Source organism: Protopterus annectens, chromosome 2.part1 (genome assembly GCF_019279795.1).
Source record: "Protopterus annectens isolate FY-2018-M chromosome 2.part1, PAN1.0, whole genome shotgun sequence".
NCBI classification, from domain to species: Eukaryota; Metazoa; Chordata; order Ceratodontiformes; family Protopteridae; genus Protopterus; species Protopterus annectens.
Genome location: NC_056729.1, coordinates 777,205,868 through 777,224,675, shown reverse-complemented (window position 1 = coordinate 777,224,675; position 18,808 = coordinate 777,205,868). Strand labels below are relative to the sequence as shown.

At 41.7% G+C, this 18,808-nt stretch overlaps 1 protein-coding gene across 1 annotated transcript in view; it reads right to left on the bottom strand.

Annotated features, from left to right (window-relative positions):
- CEP135 (centrosomal protein 135) overlaps positions 1–18,808 on the bottom strand; it is a 2,183,066-nt gene that overhangs the window by 1,646,034 nt on the left and 518,224 nt on the right. Inside the window, 1 exon segment of the mRNA XM_044062480.1 lies at positions 3,512–3,662. Coding sequence (XP_043918415.1) covers positions 3,512–3,662 — 151 coding nt within the window.

Here is an 18,808-nt window from a genome sequence, read left to right as displayed (position 1 = left end):
TCCAAAAGAATAGCAGCAGAACTGGTCAGGGAAGCTGTAGGACATGAGGAGGTAATTCTCCTTGGATTGCACTCCAGAACTCTTGGAGCTGTCAGATCCTGGAGCTCCAAAACCGAAGGATGGATTAGAGAAGGAGATAGCACTGTGTGAGTAGTGGCGGGAAGACTCATGAATCCAATAGACGATGGAGCATCTGTGCTCCATCCTCTATTGGATCTGTGAGTCTTCCTGCCACTGTGTGTAGTGGCAGGAAGACTCTCAGATCCAATACAGGATGGAGCAGAGATGACACCCCCCCCCCCCAAGTAGATATTGGCTCTGAGGAATTTTCACATCATCCTATAAATGTTTACTTCGGAAAGACTTCTGGAGGACCTGGTGGATAATGTGGTTGGACAGGAGCCTAGAATGCTTTTTTGGGAGTGTGCATTATTTTTATTTATTTACATTTGTTGACCAGGAGTGTCCGACTGGACATAGGTCCATTTTCAGCGGAGGCCCGGGGAGAAAAGCTCCACAGTTAAAATAAGCAGACAGTAGTTACATTGGATTACATAGCGATTTACAAATTAACATAGCAATTAATTACAAAAATATTTACAGATGAAGAACAGGGGAATGGAGCCTAGGGGAGACTGGATCCAACAGAAACTCTGGTGAATGTGCTCTGGAAGTGTATGCATGATGTACTAGGTTTTTGATCAGAGAACTTGGGATCCATAACCTGAGATGTAGGATTTGCTGATATAATAATTAGATCTGAAGTTTTAAAATCTGAAGATTTTGGATCTGGAAAGTTACTTTTGGGTCCGAAGACGTTGGATTCAATGTTTTTGAAATTACTGGTGGTGGCTGAAGAAGTCCTGAGAGAGTTTTGGGAGAAAAAGCTTTCTATGCTCTGAAGAAGTTTTTGAGGTTTTACTGGGGGGGGGGGGGGGGGGTTGATCCCCTAAAGAAATGTAATTGAGGAAGTACACCCGTAAGTATAAGTTTGCTGTAGCCCTAGTAATGATGGCTGCACATATTGAGCAGTCAATATTAAGATTAGCTGCTCCAAAACAATATACACACTCCTTGTGGGCATCCAACTTAGGGATTTTGTGTACACAAGAAGTGCATTTTTTAAAACTTGTCGGCTTGTCAGCCATGACAGTAGAAGGAAAGGACAATAGAGAGACAGAAAAAAAAAAAAAAGACAAGACAAGCAATGGTAATTAAAAATTACCCTGTATAAATGGTAGGAAGGACAGAATGGTATAGAAAGAAAAAAAAATGACCAACTATGGTAAATTAGGAATATACTGCAGAAGTATAGCAACTATTCTAACATAGAAAAGAGAAAATGGAAACTAAGAGGGAGGTTGTAATAATTATAGATGAAAATTTTAGCTATGAAACCTAAACTTTTACTTAAAGCTGTTGAAAACTCAACAAAATGCTTCAAAAGAAGGACCCTATGTCTGAGCATGATGGCAGCAAATGACATCTGAGGTACTGAGGATGGACTAGGGCGTTATGGGTAGAGGGAGGATCCAAAGTCTGAAGTATGCGACCCAGTTGGATCGGATCTGTAACCCATTCATTGAGGAGGAATGAAAAGGGCAGCAGATGTTATATTAATCCACTTTTTCATCTCTAAACAAAAGCTTAATGGTTAAATTAGATGCTGTCTCTTACAATGCATAAAACCAATATACATATCTAATATTAATACCTAAACGTCATTCTCAGCAAGTGGGCAATAAACATGTTATCCAACTGCCACCATCAATAACATAAGCATCATTTATCACTAAAGATGAAGTTGTTGTTGTGTAAATGTACTTTAGGAATACTATGAAAGTACAAAAGTGCATTCTGCTAAAACACACATTGGATAAACAGGAAGCAACATAGCTCATCATGGTCTTGATTATATGAGAAATGTTACACTATCCACACTTTGCTATGCTCAATACAAGTAACAGCCTACAGCCACACAGTGTGCAAGAGAATACCACTGTATTATTAAAAAAAAAAACGGTGCTATGTGCGGTATGCTACTCTGTATAAAACAAAATGAATACAGATGTAGACAGACATTTTACATAGTGGAGCTGTGGCATTTGCTTTGCAATTTATAATCAAGAGAAAGCAATATAAAGCATTTTAAAATGACCCTGGAAAAATATTCAAGCATTGCACACTTGAATATAACAATTAAATGGGCAGATACTTTTAGTATGAAATTAAATGGCACTAACTTTGGTTGCATGTTCATGTTGCAAGACACACCTCCTCGTTAATTTATCAGCATACTTTTTCTGTTTAATGGCACAATGTTGAAGATTTATTCATATGCATATTGCCTTGATTTGAGATCTGCCAGTTTTTACATGGGTTTGCTCTAATATGGCTGGTCTTGCAGTAGCAAGATTTTTGGCTGAAGCAACATGCTGCACTTAAATATGAACATACGCTATTACAAAATGAAGAAAGAAAATACTTCCTAGAAGAAATCGCAGGTAAGTGAGTGAGTGTGTGTGTGTGTGTGTGTGTGTGTGTGTGTGTGTGTGTGTGTGTGTGTGTGTGTTTTGTATGCTGTGTGCAGTGTTATGGTGCCTGAAATCACAGGTGAGTGAGTGTTTGTGTGTGTTTTTGTATGTTGTGTGTGTGGGTAAGGGTGGGAGGTGTAAGTCTGAGTGTTGGATTTGTTGGTGTTTGTGTATGTGTGATGTGAATTTGTGTGCGAGCGAGTGGAGGATGGTGGGGTGTGTGGTGTTTATTTATTTATTTTTTTATGTTGTGTGACCTCGGAGTTGGTATATATAAGTAGGGGGGTGTGGGGGGTGCAGGGGGCTTGGCTCCCTGCTTATATGTAGTGTAGGGTTGTGTGGTTTGTGTGCTGTGGGTGGAATGGTGTGTATGTTAAGTAGTGTATGTATGTTCTTGATTGTGTGATTCGGGATTGTGGGTTTTGGCGTTGTGACTTCATAGTCTCTGGTTACTGAATTTCGAAATTTCAGTAACTTGAGATTATGAAGTGAAACTATACATATATATATATATATATATATATATATATATATACACATACATATATATATATATATATATATATATATATATATATATATGTATGTATGTATGTATGTATGTATGTATGGAGTGTCACACCACCTACCTGAGAACCTAAATATAAGACCTGCACTGATTCCTTGCAGGAAGTATGCCGCTGCTTGCATTAATTCTGGCCTATAACTGAGTAAACCTAAATGTTATGATTTACTATTACAGTAAATTTCCTCAAAGATGATCAACAGATTCAAAATCCTACTACTGCACCTGACAGGAATTTGTGTTAATAAATTCTAATAAATACTTCACTACACATCACAGGACTACAGCATGCACTACAAATGAAAATCTGGCATAGTAAAAATAAAGAGCATGCTATGCATACATCTATGTGCAACATTTGTAACTGAACCAAAACGTATGCTCCTTTAATTTTTAAAGTAATTAAGGGTACCTGTAATAGTTAGCTTATCAACTCGATCTGACAGTCTCTGCTTTTCCTTTTCAATCTGCTCAATTAAGTTGTGAAGGTTTTCAGTTTCAGCCATTTTACCACATAAATCAGTTCTCAGTTTTTCACTTTCTCCATGACAAGCAGATAACTCCTGAAAGCAGAGAAAAAGAAGTTAAGTACTTACCAGAATGTTCCATCTGTGTTGTTCATCTTCATTTACCCTTGACATATGGGGTTTGGTTCTGAGCATTGGAACCAACTCAGCTGTTACTACAGCCAGTGAAAACCAGAAACTCTCGAGCCATTCCTACCCAGAATGCCCCTTTCCAAATTACCTCAGATCAAGTTTGCAGACAGAAAAAAGAACAGAAAACGTAATCCTAAAAACCCCTTTATAGAGACCATACCTGGTATCGGATATGAAAAAATGAACAACTAGGGCCAATATTCGTTCCATCAAAAAAATTGATTGGAAGGGGGCAGGGGAGTGGAGAGTCCAGGATAAATGAAGATGGACAACACAGACGGAACATTATGTTAAGTACATAACTTCTTTATCTGATGTTGTCAATCTTCATTTTATGCTTGACATAGGGGAGAGTGTCCTCAGCTACCTTAGATCCTCGGAGGACTCATAGAAGAATATTCTTGAGCACCATAGAACCAAATTATGCTCTTTCCCTAGAGACGAAATCCAATTTGTAATGAGTAATAAAAGTATGAGGGAGGAGCCCATGCTGCAGCTGTGCAAATATCCATGGAAACCTTAGAATAAAAAACTGTTGAAGCAGCCACGGGCTCTAGTAGTGTGCGCCTTAACAGGCCCTGGTAATTAAATTTTTCTCTTATTGGAAATGAAGGAAATGCAATCTTTTAGTCAGCTAGATACAGTTATCTTGCTGACTGGCTTGCCCATTCTTGTACTTGAAAATAAGACAGCTGGTCAGATTTTCTTATGTCTTTTGTTCTATGAAGATAGAAACACAATTGTCTATGAATCTCGAATCGATTCAAACAGTATTCACCCTTGTTTGTAAAAACTGGGAATAAATACTGGTAAATTGATTGCCTGGTTGATATTTGTTTCCAAGACCACTTTTGGTATAAAAATAAATAAATAAAAGGGCGTGTGTTCTCAAGGAAGTCCTATCTTTGCGAAATATCAAATATGGTGGTTTGCGAGATAAAGCTTGAATCTCTGAAATTCTTCTGGCAGACGTAATCTGTACCAGAAATAGTTTTCCAAGATAAAAATGTCAAATCGCAGTAGGCAGCAGGCTCTAAGGGGGACTGCACTATTGATCATAACACCAAGTTTAGGTCCCAGGGTGTAGATGGATCCTTATAAAGAGGCTTTAACATTAAGGTTCCTTTTAAAAAGGCTTTGCAAAGTTTATGAGAAATCAATGAATATTCTTCATACCCATTATGAAAATTCAAAATAGCACCAAGTTGCACTTTGATAGCAGATGAAGATGCCCCTGCTTCAAAAAGCAAAGCTAAAAATGCCAAGATTCTATCGATACGAGCAAAGAAGGGGTCAATGTTATTATCACAAGCCCAGCAAAAGAACTTCCATTTGCTTTTATAGAGTTTCTTGGTGGCGGGTGTACAGGAAGCTAAAATAATTCTATGAACTGGGGAGAAAAGCTTATTATGCCTGGCAATCAATGGAACTGCAGAAACCAAGTCATGAGCTGAATCAGATAAGGCCAAAGGAAGGGGAACCAAATCGGTTGAGGTCAGAAGGGAGCAATAAGGATTACCTTGCTCCTCTACCTGATCACCTTCTTTAGGAATTGAGTAATTAATGGAATTGGGGGAAAGGCATACAGACGTCTGGAGGGCCAATCGTGTATGACAATGTCTCTCAGTAACTCCCTTGAAGGGGGATCAGGGCAAAGTAGCTGGTGCACTTATTGTTCTGAGGCAATATAAACAGGTTGCAGCAAGGCTGCCCTCATCGACGAAAAATCTTTTCTGCCACTTTGGGATTGAGACACCACTCATGAGGCAGAAGAATGCATCTGCTCAGTTTGTCTGCTATCACATTGGAACTCCCTGGAATATGTGTTGCTGTCAGAAGCAATTGGAAGAGATCATCCACTGCCAAACTCCGACAGCTTCTCAACAAGGAGGCTAAGACTTGGTTCCCCCCTGCTTGTTGATGTACCAAACTACTAACATATTCTCTGAGTTCCTGAGGGGAGAGCAGTTTGAAAGGTCTGCAATGCTAAAAGCACTGCCCTCAGCTCCAGAATGCTGATATGCAAACTGGCCCAAGAGAATTTCATCTGAATGAATCCACCAAGCTAGGTCCTTCTTGCAATGACTGGTCATCAAGATTCAGTCTGACACTGGTTAATGCAGTATGGACCACCAAGATGCTAGAAGCCACTGAATAATTCTTAAGTGAAAGCTTGCCAAGGGATCTAACATTATGGCCGCTGTCATCGATCCTAAGGCTTGTAAGACTAGTCATGCAGTTACTCTCTTGCGTTTGACAATTCTCTTCACTTGGGTCTTGATTTTTTTGCAGTCTTAGATAAGGAGGGAAGCTATGCAAGAACTGGCATTTAGTGCTGCTCCTATGAACTCTAACATTTGGGTAGGAGTCAGTTGAGATTTTTTGTAATTTACAGTGTTTCCTAGGTTGGCGCAGGTCTGGAGGACATATTCTCTTGCTTGTTGTACAAGATGCCTGGTTAGAGCAGTAATGAGCCAGTTATCTAAGTATGGAAACACTCAGAATCCGTGCAGTCTCAAGTGAGCTGCTACTATGGCCATGCATTAGGTAAACAACCTGGGGAAGTTGTGAGGCCAAAGGGCAGAGCTCTGAACTGATAATGACTGCTTCCCAGCTTAAAGTGGAGAAACCTTCTGGAGTGCTTGCCCATTTTAACATGGTAATATGCATCCTGAAGATCTATCGAGCGCATCCAATCATCTCTCCCTAGAAACGGGGGAAGAGACTGAACTGTGACCATCTGAAATTTCATCTGTCGAACGGACACGTTCTAGACACTTGGATCCAAAATTGGTCTCCAGTCCCGTCTTTTTTGGCACTAGAAAGAACCTCGAGTAAACTCCGGATTCAATCTGGTTTGGCGGGACCTCTTGGATGACTTTTTTCTAGCAGTTTTTGAATTTCTAATACGGCTGGTTCCCTCTGACTGGGTGGAATGTTGGGGATTATGTTTGAGTTTTGTGTGTGTGTGTGTGTGTGTGTGTGTGTGTGGTGGGTGGGGGAGGGGTATGGTGCATTCGCTGGTTATGATCCTCTGCACCCAAACATCTGAAGTTATCTGAAGCCAGCTATGTTGGTGCAAGGATAAACGCCCCCTGACTTCTTCTAGAGGAAAGCAATTGGGCCGCCTTATCAGGGGCACTGGTAAGGTTTCTAAAGAAATGTGTCCCTGAAACCCTGAGTTTGTAGGCCACTTTTGTCGCATGAATGGCATATTCCATTAAAGCTCCCCCCTCTGCCTCTGGGAGAGCCACTGCCACATGTCTCCTGGAAAGGTCCTTGAAACTTTTTGAATCACATTTTCCTGCTCCTCTGGTTCCTAGAATAGGACCCGTTGAGGAGTAGAAAAACACACTCACTGTAGAAAGGGTCTTTCCCATCCTTTTCACACCTGGACAAAGTTTCTTGAACTTTAGGGCCAAAAAGGGATTATCTGTCAAAAGTGGCATTGATAAATGAAGACTTGAATGGCTCTCCAAAAACAAAGGTAGGCTACTAACTATGGTAGTTGAGAATACCTGGAGGTACAGAAGGAAAACTACCTACGATGGCAGAAGAGGGTACTCTAAGGTACGGAAAAGAAACTACCAACAATGGTAATTGAAGAAAAACACTGAGGTGTTAAAGGGAAACACAAAAAGGTAAGGAGCTATCAGAAAATGGGTAGGCTATAAAGGAAAGCAACAGTAATTATTAATAGGAGGAAAAAATCTATTTAAACACAAGACTTTAGTTAAAAATAGAAGAGAAAAAAGATCACTTAGCTCGAGAGCTATTGGCAATCCGTCTGTCATAGGAAGTGTCAAATGAGATATGGGTTAATTTGGAAAATAGCATTCTGGGTAGGATTAACCTCAGGAGCTTTTGGCTCTCGTGGGCTGTAGTAACGGACGAGTTGCTGCCAGTGCTCAGACCTGAACCCCATATGTCAAGGATAAAATGATGACGGACATCAGATTGCAAAATTACTACAAATGACAAAAGTATTTCATGTAGAGTATACTTTAGGCATATGATCACACAATGCTGAGTGTACAAACATATACCTATTTAAATTTTTATTACACAATCTTAACATATATCACCTAGTTTCAAAGCTACCCATCTGGAAGACAGCAGGCCACCCAATGGCAGCATCAACTTTCCCCTCTTCTCCCAGTTGTCTTAGGGGTTCCACAAGGCCCCATCCTTGGGCATCTATTATTCTCCCTCTTTACCAATGAGCTCCACACTGCCACACTTCATGCCTCAGAGGTACAATATGCAGACAAATCTACTTTAACATGCTCATCCTCCTCCCTACAAGACCTCCACACCATAACCTTAGATTCCTCTCTGTCTATGGCAACATGGCTCACTAACTCCCAACTCATTCTAAATCCCAAAAAAACAAAGCTCCTTCTGTTCTATCCAGTAAGATCCCCCTCATCTTCCCTGTCTTTCAATAGCTTATTCAAATATAAAACTTATCACCCCAATAACTCTCACTAAACTGCTAGGCATAGAAATTGACCACTTGAAATTCAATATTCACATAGCTCAAATCATTAAGGTCCACAAAAAGCTAGGTCTTCTATAAAGAAACAATTTCTAACAAGAAACACACAAGCTCCTATCACTCACACACACCCCTTGCCAATTCTCCTATACGCATCCCCAATTCTAACCAACCTCTGCAAAACTGACCTAATCAAACTGGAGTCTTGTTACAATAAAACTGCCAAGGTTGCCACTGATGCCTCATACAAGACATCACTGTACACCTCTTAAACAGCTGAAATGGCTATTACTTCAACTGCTACACTCTAATCAATTAACCTTTGCCCACAAAATACTGCACCAACCAGATAAAACCCCTGCTCTCCAAAATCTTAACCATATACCCCTTCTAGATTCTGCCATTCCAGTAACAAACTCCTTCTAGACATCACTAAAGCTAACTCAGCTGGGGAATCACTCTTCTCAAACTTCATTCCTAAAATATGGAATAAAGTGCCAACCTCAATAACCTCCAACTGCTTTATGCTACAATTTAAAAAGCTCCTAAAATCACACTTAATAGACACTTGGCTCTGTTTTTGCAGCTGCCCTGGATAGGCCTTATCTCAGGCTCCTTAACTAAATATTGCTCATTGAGTGTTATCTTACACCAATAATTCACCTCAGCTGTATGGAAACCAGTTCTCTTACTCATTTAATTTCTATATATTCACGTGCGATGTGGGATGCAAATGTTTACTTCTAAAGAAATGTATTGTCTATCATTATTCAATTGGTTGTTTCTGGATACATCTGTAATTCCTCATTTGTTTGCCATCTTCAGCAATGCTTGTATTTCTTATAACTGGAGCTCTTCACCCCGGGCCTCCAATGAAAAAGGACCAGTGCCCAGTCAGACTTTCCCGATAAATATAAAAATAAAATAATTCTAAGGAATCTATCATTCCATCAAAGTAAATGTACAACACACACTATAATTACAGTCACTGTTGATGTGCATTGCCACAAGTTTACAGTTGAGTGATGTCGCTCTCCTACTTTGGACACAATAGAAGAGTCTTTGTGGGTTCTCTTCAAGCAGCTTTATTCGATACAAACATCACTATAAAGGTTTACGGACTTCAACTTAAATAACTTGTATATAAACTAACAACTGCGATCATGCATGCTTTCACTGTGCCTGCTCTTACAAAATGGCACTAGGGAGTGTACATGTCTGGAATTTATATCTGCACGTAAGCCTTGACATGCATCTTAAAGATATAGCACACTTCACTTGCAATCTGATCTACATCCTCCCTCTGAGAATTAGATCTTATGGCACAGTCTATTTAGCATGCAGAAATCAGTGGTAATTCTTGTTCATGCATTATACAATGCTAAGTACACACATACACACACACACACATATATATATATATATATATATATACATATTTATTTATACATACACACATACACGTAGATATATATATATATTTATACATACATACACACATACACGTAGAGATATATATATATATATATATATATATATATATATAAAACTCGTTTGGCCAAATTTCATTTCAGAGACCAAATTGTTGAAAGCTCAAATGACTGAAAACCCATTTGACTGAATCCCATTTGATCGAAAATAGTAGTGGCAGTGTATATTTCCCTTTTCCCCACTGTAGTGTGACCCTGGAGATAGTATATATAGTTAAGGGGGCACAGCCCCCCACATTCGGGAATGCGTGGGGCGTAGCCCCCCAACCTAACATGGTTTTATATTGTCCAGTTTCTGTTAAGAGGATAAGTAGTTTTTAGCCAAATTAGGTGGCAGGGGCTAATCAAGTCCACGTTGCTGCATATTTCACACTTGGCTTTGACACTCGCTCATATCATGTGACATAAAACTGGGAATTAAATTAAGCAACTGGAATTCTGTCTTCAAAATGTCTGACCTGTGGAACGACTGGAACACTTTCTGGAATGGAATCAGAATTTTGAACACATTCTGGTATGGAAACGGTGTGATTCATTCTTAGATTTGAAGTTTGCATCACAGAAACAATGTTGTGATGGTGAGGATGGTCCTGATACAGGAAGATGATGTTTCCGGTTCCTCCTATATTCTACACCTTCTGAATTAACCAAGTAGGATCTTGGCTTGGCACAGATGCCTGTAATATGTCCAATTCAATCAACACCTTTCATTGTCTGGATTCGTACGGTCTCTCCTTCCCTACACAGATGAAGAAATTTGCTCGATCTGTCTTAACTAGGTTTATGAATATTGTGCTTCTTAACCAAATGAGCCTTGATGGTTTTACTGTTCTTAGGTTTAAGCTTCAATAAATTGGAAGTAATGGGTAGCGTAGTTCTAGCTGGTCTGGAAAGCATTCTTTGAGCAGGTGAGCCAAGAATATCGTTTCAAGGTATGTTTCTGAGATTAAGCAAATTTAAGAACACATTGGTATGGTCATGCTTTGACCTTTCGAGTAACTGCTTTGCACTCTGTAAGGCACGTTCAGCTAGACTACTTGACTGAGGATATTCAGGACTACTAGTGACATGTACAAAGTCCCAGTCTTTTGTAAATTTCTGAAACTGGCTAGTAAATTAAGTACCATTGTCAGAAAGAAGTTTATGTAGACTACCATGAACTGAGAACGGACATTTCTGCTTAGTAATAACAGCAGTGGATGTTAGGTTAGGTATTAGATCAATCTCAAACCAATTCGAATAAGAGTCTACCAAAACTTAGTAGTATTGACTGTTCCACTCAAAGATATCAGTTGTAACGGTTGACCATGGTAGTTCAGGAACTGGACTTGGCTGAAGTGCTTCTCTTTGCAATACTGCATACTGAACAAGATGAAAGTACTTTATCAATGTCTCTTGGTAATGAAGGCCAAAATACTAATTCTCTCGCTCTTCTCTTAGTGGATGTGGAACCTGGGAACTACCTCCCCATCAGTCTGACTAACCTGATCTGCAAGGCCATGGACCGTATTATCATGGAACTTATAAACTAAGACACTGGCAACCTTCAAACACAGGACCCCACCCAGTTTGGGTTCGTGAAGAGCCGATCTAGTCTCCTGAACCTGATTGATTTCTTCGAATCAGTCTCCAGAGCCATGGATGAGGGTAAGGCGGTCCACACAGCCTGTCTGGATCTCACCAAGGCCTTCGACACCATCCCCCACTCTGGAATCACAGATAAACTTACTAAGCTTAGCATTAATCCCTACATCACTTGATGGGTTGCCAACTGGCTTACTGACAGAACCCACACTGTAGAAGTAGCAGACTCCAAATCCAGCTCCAGACAAGTGAAGTACCTCAGGGTTCAGTCCTGGGACCGCTCTTGTTTGGCATCTACTTCTCTGAAGTACAAGCCAATAATAAGGGACTCTGGCTAACACAGTTTGCAGATGACTGCAAACTGGGAGCCATTATTGAATCTCCAAATGATGTGGATATTCTACAAAAGGGCCTTACAGAAACAGATGCATGGTGCCAGAGCCATGGGCTCAAGCTCAGTGCCAAGAAATAAAGAAGTTATGCACTCACCATAACGTTCCAGGTTTGTTGTTCATCTCACCGTTCATTCTTACAATGGTGGTTCGCAGCCAATCCTCAGCTCTGACTCGACTGAATACTTAGCTGAAAGTCTCAAACCTGGCTCGTGGCAAGAAGGTATCCCACAATGCAGTGGTATAATTCCCCAGATCTTGTTTGCTGCTAATACTGAATATGTACACTATATACATATCTACAAACATATACATAAAAACATATATCCAAGTCCATACTATATGTACTGAAAGGAGAAACAAGCTGAGACAAAACTCCAGAAGGTAGTGGAAATCTACCAGGTCCACAAGGAGTCTTTGGCAGGGGGAAGTAGGGAGGGTTCGTAAGAATGAACATTGAGATGGACAACAAACATGGAACATTATGGTGAGTACATAACTTCTTTATGTTGTCCTAGCTCGCCTTCATTCTTACAATGGTGAGACAGTGTCTCTAGCACCTTTTTCCCGGGTGGCTCACAGGAGTACACCTTGAAGCACCGTGGAACCAAAGCATGCCCTGTCTGTGGAGGCCAAATCCACTTTGCAATGAGTGATAAAAGTATGTGGAGTAGACCAAGTAGCTGCTGCACAAGTATTACCTATGGAAATTCTGGCTTGAAAGACAGATGACGTAGCCATAGCTCTAGTGGAATGAGCCTTTACTTTGAAAGGTAAATCTTTGTGATTTGAGTTATAGATGTAATACAATTTGAAAGCCAATTAGAAAAAGTAGTTTTTGAGACTGAGGATCCCTTTTTGCATCAGAGAAGGATACAAAGTTAGTTAGATTTTCTGAAGTCTTTGGTTCTATGCAAATAGAATCTGAGTTGTCTATGCACATCCAGTTGATGTAATTTGTACTCTGCCTTGTTGCTACAGTTAGGAAAGAAGACTGGAAGTTCTACGGATTGGTTTATGTTGTTTGGAGAAGAGACTTTAGGGAGAAAGGATGGGTTTGTAGGCAAGGATACCCTATCCTTATGAAAAATCAAATATGGTGGTTTAACAGAAAGAGCTTGCAATTCTGACACCCTTCTAGCAGAAGTTATAGCCACAAGAAACAAGGTCTTCCAAGAAAGGAACTTGAGGTCTGAAGACGAAGAAAGCTCGAAGGGAAGTAACGTGAGATAAGAAAACAAAATTTAGATCCCAAGGAGAAGGGGATCCTTAAAGGGAGGTCTTAATAAGGAAGCACCTTTTAAGAAGGCTCTACACAACCTGTGTGACATTAAGTTGGAAGTAGTATCACCAATATGAAAATTTGAAATTGCAAGTTAAACCTTAATGGTTGCTGCAGCTGAGCCTTGTTGAAACAGTTCTGTCAAAAATTCCAAAATAGAATGAATAGGTGCAGAGAAGGTTCATAGGTAGATACTAGGCTATCTGCCCTAGGGCATTTATAAGCCTAGCCAGAGTGTATTTGGCTTCCGCCTCCCTTTTAGATTAGCCTACTGTGCCTCTGTAAAGTAGGTCACAGAAGGTACCCTTTTAAGATTAGTTTACTGTGCCTCTGTCTAGCAGGGACACAGAAGAGATCCCAGGGGTGAATTTGCGATTTCCCATCCATGTGTCCAGATTTCGCTTGAAGAGGGTCAGCGAGGGGCTATGTCTAACATGAATTGGGATTCTATTCCAGAGTGAGGGGAGCCTCTGGGAAATTAATCTGTCCCTCCAGCATGTCCTATTTATTTCTGTGCTGAGGTTTAGGTCCCTGGAGCGTGTAGCTCTAAGGGACTTGGATTTTTTGAGGTGGAGCATGTCCATTAATTCTGGGTTTAACATGGCTTTGTACGTCAGGCAAAGATCGCCTCTGAGTAGGCGGTAAGCAACTGAGTAGAGCTGGAGTTTCTTTAGTTGAGCTGCATAGGACATCTGTTTGTAGCCCATGATCCTCTTGGTGAGGTACTTTTGGGGTCTCTCCAGTTGCTGCAGGTGTTGGGTAAGGTACATCCAAAAAGGGGCATTGTATTCAATTATGGGCCTGATAAGTGACGAGTAGAGGGGCACAATGACCTCTCGATCTAGATGCGAACCCTTTCGTGATAAGGTGGGCTACATAGAAGGTCTTTCTAACCACTTTGGCAACGTGATTATCAAAGGAGAGATTACTATCTACGTTGGTCCCCAAATCTCTAATTACTTCTTCCGTACTTAATGGATTACCACCTATGTGGTAATTTGTAGGCACCTTGTTTTTCCAAAGGGGATGACTATGCACTTTTTAGCATTTAGCTTGAGGCCGTGGCTCTGGCACCAAGCATCCGTCTCTGTGAGACCCTTTTGGAGGATGCTTGTGTCAGCTGGAGATTCGATTATGGCCCCCAGTTTGCAGTCATCTGCGAACTTTGTCAGCCATAATTCCCCCGTGTTAGCCTGAACCTCAGAGAAGTATATACCGAGCAAGAGAGGTCCCAGAACTGAGCCCTGTGGGACGCCACTTTTAACTGGTTTGGATTCGGACATGGCACCTGCGATTCTGACCATGTGGGTTCTATCTCTGAGCCAGTATGCAACCCATCTTGTGATACAGGGGTTGATATTTAAGCTGGTAAGCTTATTTATGATGCCCGAGTGGGGTATTGTGTCGAAGGCTTTTGCGAGGTCCAGGTAGGCTGTGTGGACTACCATGCCCTCATCTATGGCTTTGGTAATGGTTTCAAAGAAATCAACTAGGTTTAAGAGGCAAGATCTGCCCTTAACAAAGCCGAATTGGGTAGGGTCCAGTGTCTGGAGGCTCCCAATGTCTTTGCTTAAGAGTTCAATGATAATACGCTCCATAGCTTTACAGACCAGACTAGTCAGGCTTATGGGGCGATAGTTCCCAGGGTCCGTTGTGGCACCACCTTTGTGGAGTGGGACCACTGTAGCTGTACGCCATTCTCTGAGTACATATCCTGTAGTAAGGCTAAGTTTGAAAAGTGACTTAATTAATGTGAGGGTTCAGTTCTTCTTGGAGCTCGTGTAAGACGCAGCCTGGGACACCGTCTGGTCCCATAGATGCTGTGTTTTTTGCTTTGGACAGTGCAGCTTTCACCTGTGCATCTGTGATGTCAGGGAGGTTACATTCAGTTGGGATAGGCATTTGCTCCTTTGGGGGGGAAGGGGGGGAGAAGTTTGCTCTGAATCTGTCTGCCAGGATGTTGGTTATGTCTGTAGGTTCGATATATTTTGTACCATTACGCAACAATTCAGGGCATATCTGGGAGTTTCCACCCATGTTCCTGACATAACTAAAGAAGGCCTTGTGATTATCTTTAGTGTCTAGGGCAATTTTTCTTTCGAAACTGGCCTTTGATGATTTTATGAGGGATCGAAGTTTCTTGTTAATACTGATCAGAGATGCCTTCCCTTTTTGGGATTTTGCTCTGTCATGTAGTAGCTTCCTCCTTCTGTTGTATAGCTTATTTATGGCCGGGGACCACCAGACCGGTCTCCTGTTTTTGGAGGAGTGAGTCTTGGTTTTATTTGGGATAGCACAATCCATGCATTCCTGCAGGTGCTCATAGAATGCATTTGTAAAGGATTCTGCGGATTGGACTGTATTATCCTCTGGCCTGGGGGCTTTGAAGGATTCCACCTCAGTCTTGAGAAGTGCAAAGCTGGCTTTTGAGAAATTCTTTACAGTGACTTCCTTGGCTGGGGGTGGGGACAGGATATGGATGTCCAGGGAAATTTGTTTATGGTCTGATCTTACCAATGAGGGGTTTACCTCTGGTGTGGAACATAGAGTCCCCATGTTGGTGATGATCAGCTCCAATATGTTGTTCCCTCTTGTGGGAGTGGTGACCAGTTGTTCCATCGCGGTAGAGTTTATAAATTCAAGGAACCGTTGGGCGAGGGTGTTTGGGCTTGAGTAGTTTTCCCAGTCAATGTTTGGGTAGTTGAAGTCACCCAATAACATAGTGTTTGGAGAGACCTTCATATTCTCCAGTGTTCTCAGGAATGCCAAGTGGGGTTCCTGTAATAGGGAGGGTGTTCTGTAGCAGGCTACAAACTGAAAGGCAGTTTTGCCCGCTGTTAGTTGCACATGGATGGTTTCCGATGCTTCGTGCAGTGCCACTAACCTGGAGGTGTAGGTATCTTTGATGAATATAGATAGCTTCGGTCCGAGTTTTGGGGCCGAAACGCATGGTATGAGTTATAACCTGGTAGTGCTGGGGTGCTCTCAGGAGCCTTGAACCAGGTTTCTGTTCCTGCACAGACATTGATTTTCTCCATATTGAGGAGAGTCTCAAGTGCGTGCATCTTGAGGTTTAGACTTCTGGCACTGAGTAGCATTACCTTTAGTTTTTTTATCCTTGGGTTTTCTATGGAGATGGTTTTGTCCTTTGAGCCTTGCCTAAAAAAGGCACTATGGGGGTGGCAAGAGCCTTGGTCAGTATATGAAAGCCTAAGGGTGACAGGTGCAAGCCGTCCCTAGCGAAGCAACGTGGCTTGTCGAGCATGTCATCCCAGGCTGACAGACACTGGATCCCCTTTGAATGACACCAATATTTTAGCCAATTGTTGAAACTGATCATTTTGTCTTTATACTGTGGCATCATTCTTGGTGAGGGCAAGATGCTACTCAAGGGTCAGGGTCATACCAGCCTGGGCTACATGGTCAGAGAGCTCCTCTATGTCTCTTTTCATGTAGTCCAGGGAGGTACGTCTCTGGTCATTCACACCAGCATGGACAATGATGGAGTCATACTTGTACTTGCTTTGGAGTGACCTGAGTGCTTGCGTTATGTGGCGGATCCTGGCACCCGACAGGCAGCTTACAGTGACCTTCTCCTTGTTCAGTCTGGTGAGCGGGACGTCAGTGTGCCGGACAATAGAGTCTCCTATAATAAGTGTATTTGGTGTGTTGTTTGGCCTTAAGGGCTGTGAGACTGTGAGGCATACTGATTTTGTGAGATATGTGATTCGTGGGTATTGTTGAGGGGTGGCTGTTGCTTGGATATCTGCTTAGGAGGTCTTTGCTGTTTAGGCAGATTTTTATTTAGAGCCTCCGAGTATGTTTTTGTGTGTTTATGTGCTGGGTATGCAGATGCAATAGGTCTGTGTGAGACTGGATTTGTGGTGTGGGTGGTTGCCTTTTCCTCCTGACTGACTGTGCCAGTCTTGGGTTGAGAGAGCTCTGCCTCCAGTTTGGCTGTGTAAATGCATCTCTCACATGTATTAGAGTTTTTTGGAAGGAGGAGAGGGTTGTCTGTGTACATAAGGCAATTGTAACATTGCCTCAAAATTCCCAGATTCACCAGCTGGACTGGAGAGTAACCTTGAAACTGACCCCTGGACATACCAGATTAGTATAGGGAACTGTTTTTTTACTGATCAGATTAGGGAAGGGAACTGATTTTTCACTTGATCAGGAAGGACCAATCGGTAGTCTAATACTTATGAGAAGTCAAGGAGGGTGTAGTGCTTTAGTTAGTTAGTGTTTCCTTATAAGAGCTGAGCAAGTGCAGGGCTTTAGAAAGAGAACAGAGTGATTACTTTGAGAGTTTGAACAGTTCTAAGGGAAAAAGTGAAGAGCAGACTTTGTGTAGCCTGGAATAGTTTAAACCTGTTTAGGCGGCACTGCCCGACGCTGCTCAGTGCGCAAAACCGCTCAAAAAGAGAGTTGTAGGGTTTTAAGAGAGAGAGAGATCAAGGAGTTTAGAATTGACCCAAAATGGCCAATAAAACTACAGCTTCTAGGTAGTAACCACTGCTCCAGGGACAGGCAGGCTGTTCAGTGTTAACCACTCCCACTGGTGAACACAGAGACTTCCCTTTAGCCCAAGCAAGCACTGACCTTCTAGAAACTTCCAAACAGTTCAGAACAGCAAATCTGTAACTGAACTTTAACTTTCAGAAAGTGGGAAAAAAGCAAGATTTTTTTGTTTTTTTTTTCTTTTTGCTTTAGTTTAAAGGTAGCAGAGATACACAAGCAGCAAAATAATCACAACAGTGCAATAAATGACCCCACACTTGAGTGCTAGGCCAAAATCAGGTAAAATGCAGTTTTTAGAGAAAAAAACGATTTTAAATTAAGTGTAACACAGGAAATGCAGTAAACAGGCTCTAGATGTGTTCCAAGTAGTGTTACTGTTACAGATATAAACTTTAGCAAGCCGGAAAATGCCAAAAAGTAGGTGGCAAAGCAGTAAAACTTAAGAAAAAAATCAGAAGAAAATACTTAAATCACAAAAGTGGCTCCTTTTCTTCTCTCAGCGTTTTCTCCCCTTGGCAGGTGCTTCAGCAACAACTAGCAAGCCTGAAAAGACTGAATCAATGTTCTTATCTTGAGCCCAAAGGGAAAACCTCTTCCATTTACTAGAATACAGCTTTCTAGTGGAAGCTTTATGGGAGGACATTAAGATATGTCTAACCGTAGGAGTGAAATTGTGAAGCCTGACTAAAATGGGAAGTGGAGCAGCCAAGCTGTCAGTTGTAGGGCGTGGAGAGAGGGATGAAGCTCCCCTGACATGAGTCAGCAGATCTGGCACTGGGACCAGAATCCAAGGCTTCTCCTGAAGGTGAGGCCAAAGGAAGGGGAACTGAACTTGGGGAGGCCAGTAAGCGGTAATGACAATTATCCTGCTTCCCGAGCTCTGTGCTTTCTGAATTACTCTGGTTATGAGAGGAAACTATGGAAAAGCATACAAAAGTCCTGAGGGCCAATCATGAGCAAGAGCGTCTCTCGGTGTCTCCTCCGAAGGGGGAATTAGGGTAAAGTAGTTGCTGCACTTGGCATTCATGGGAGTGGCAAAGAGATCACAACAAGGCTGTCCCCATGTTTGGAAAATCATTTCCACTACATTTTGATTGACAGACCACTCGTGAGGCATTAGAATTGCACTTCTCAGCTTATCCGCTATTACGTTGAACTTTCCCAGAACATGCGTTGTGATTAGAAAGCGCTGGGAAGAAAAGAAACTGCCAACTGCCATACTCTTAGGCCTTCTCGACAAAGGGGGTAAGATCTGGTTCCCCCTTGCTTGTTTATGTACCACA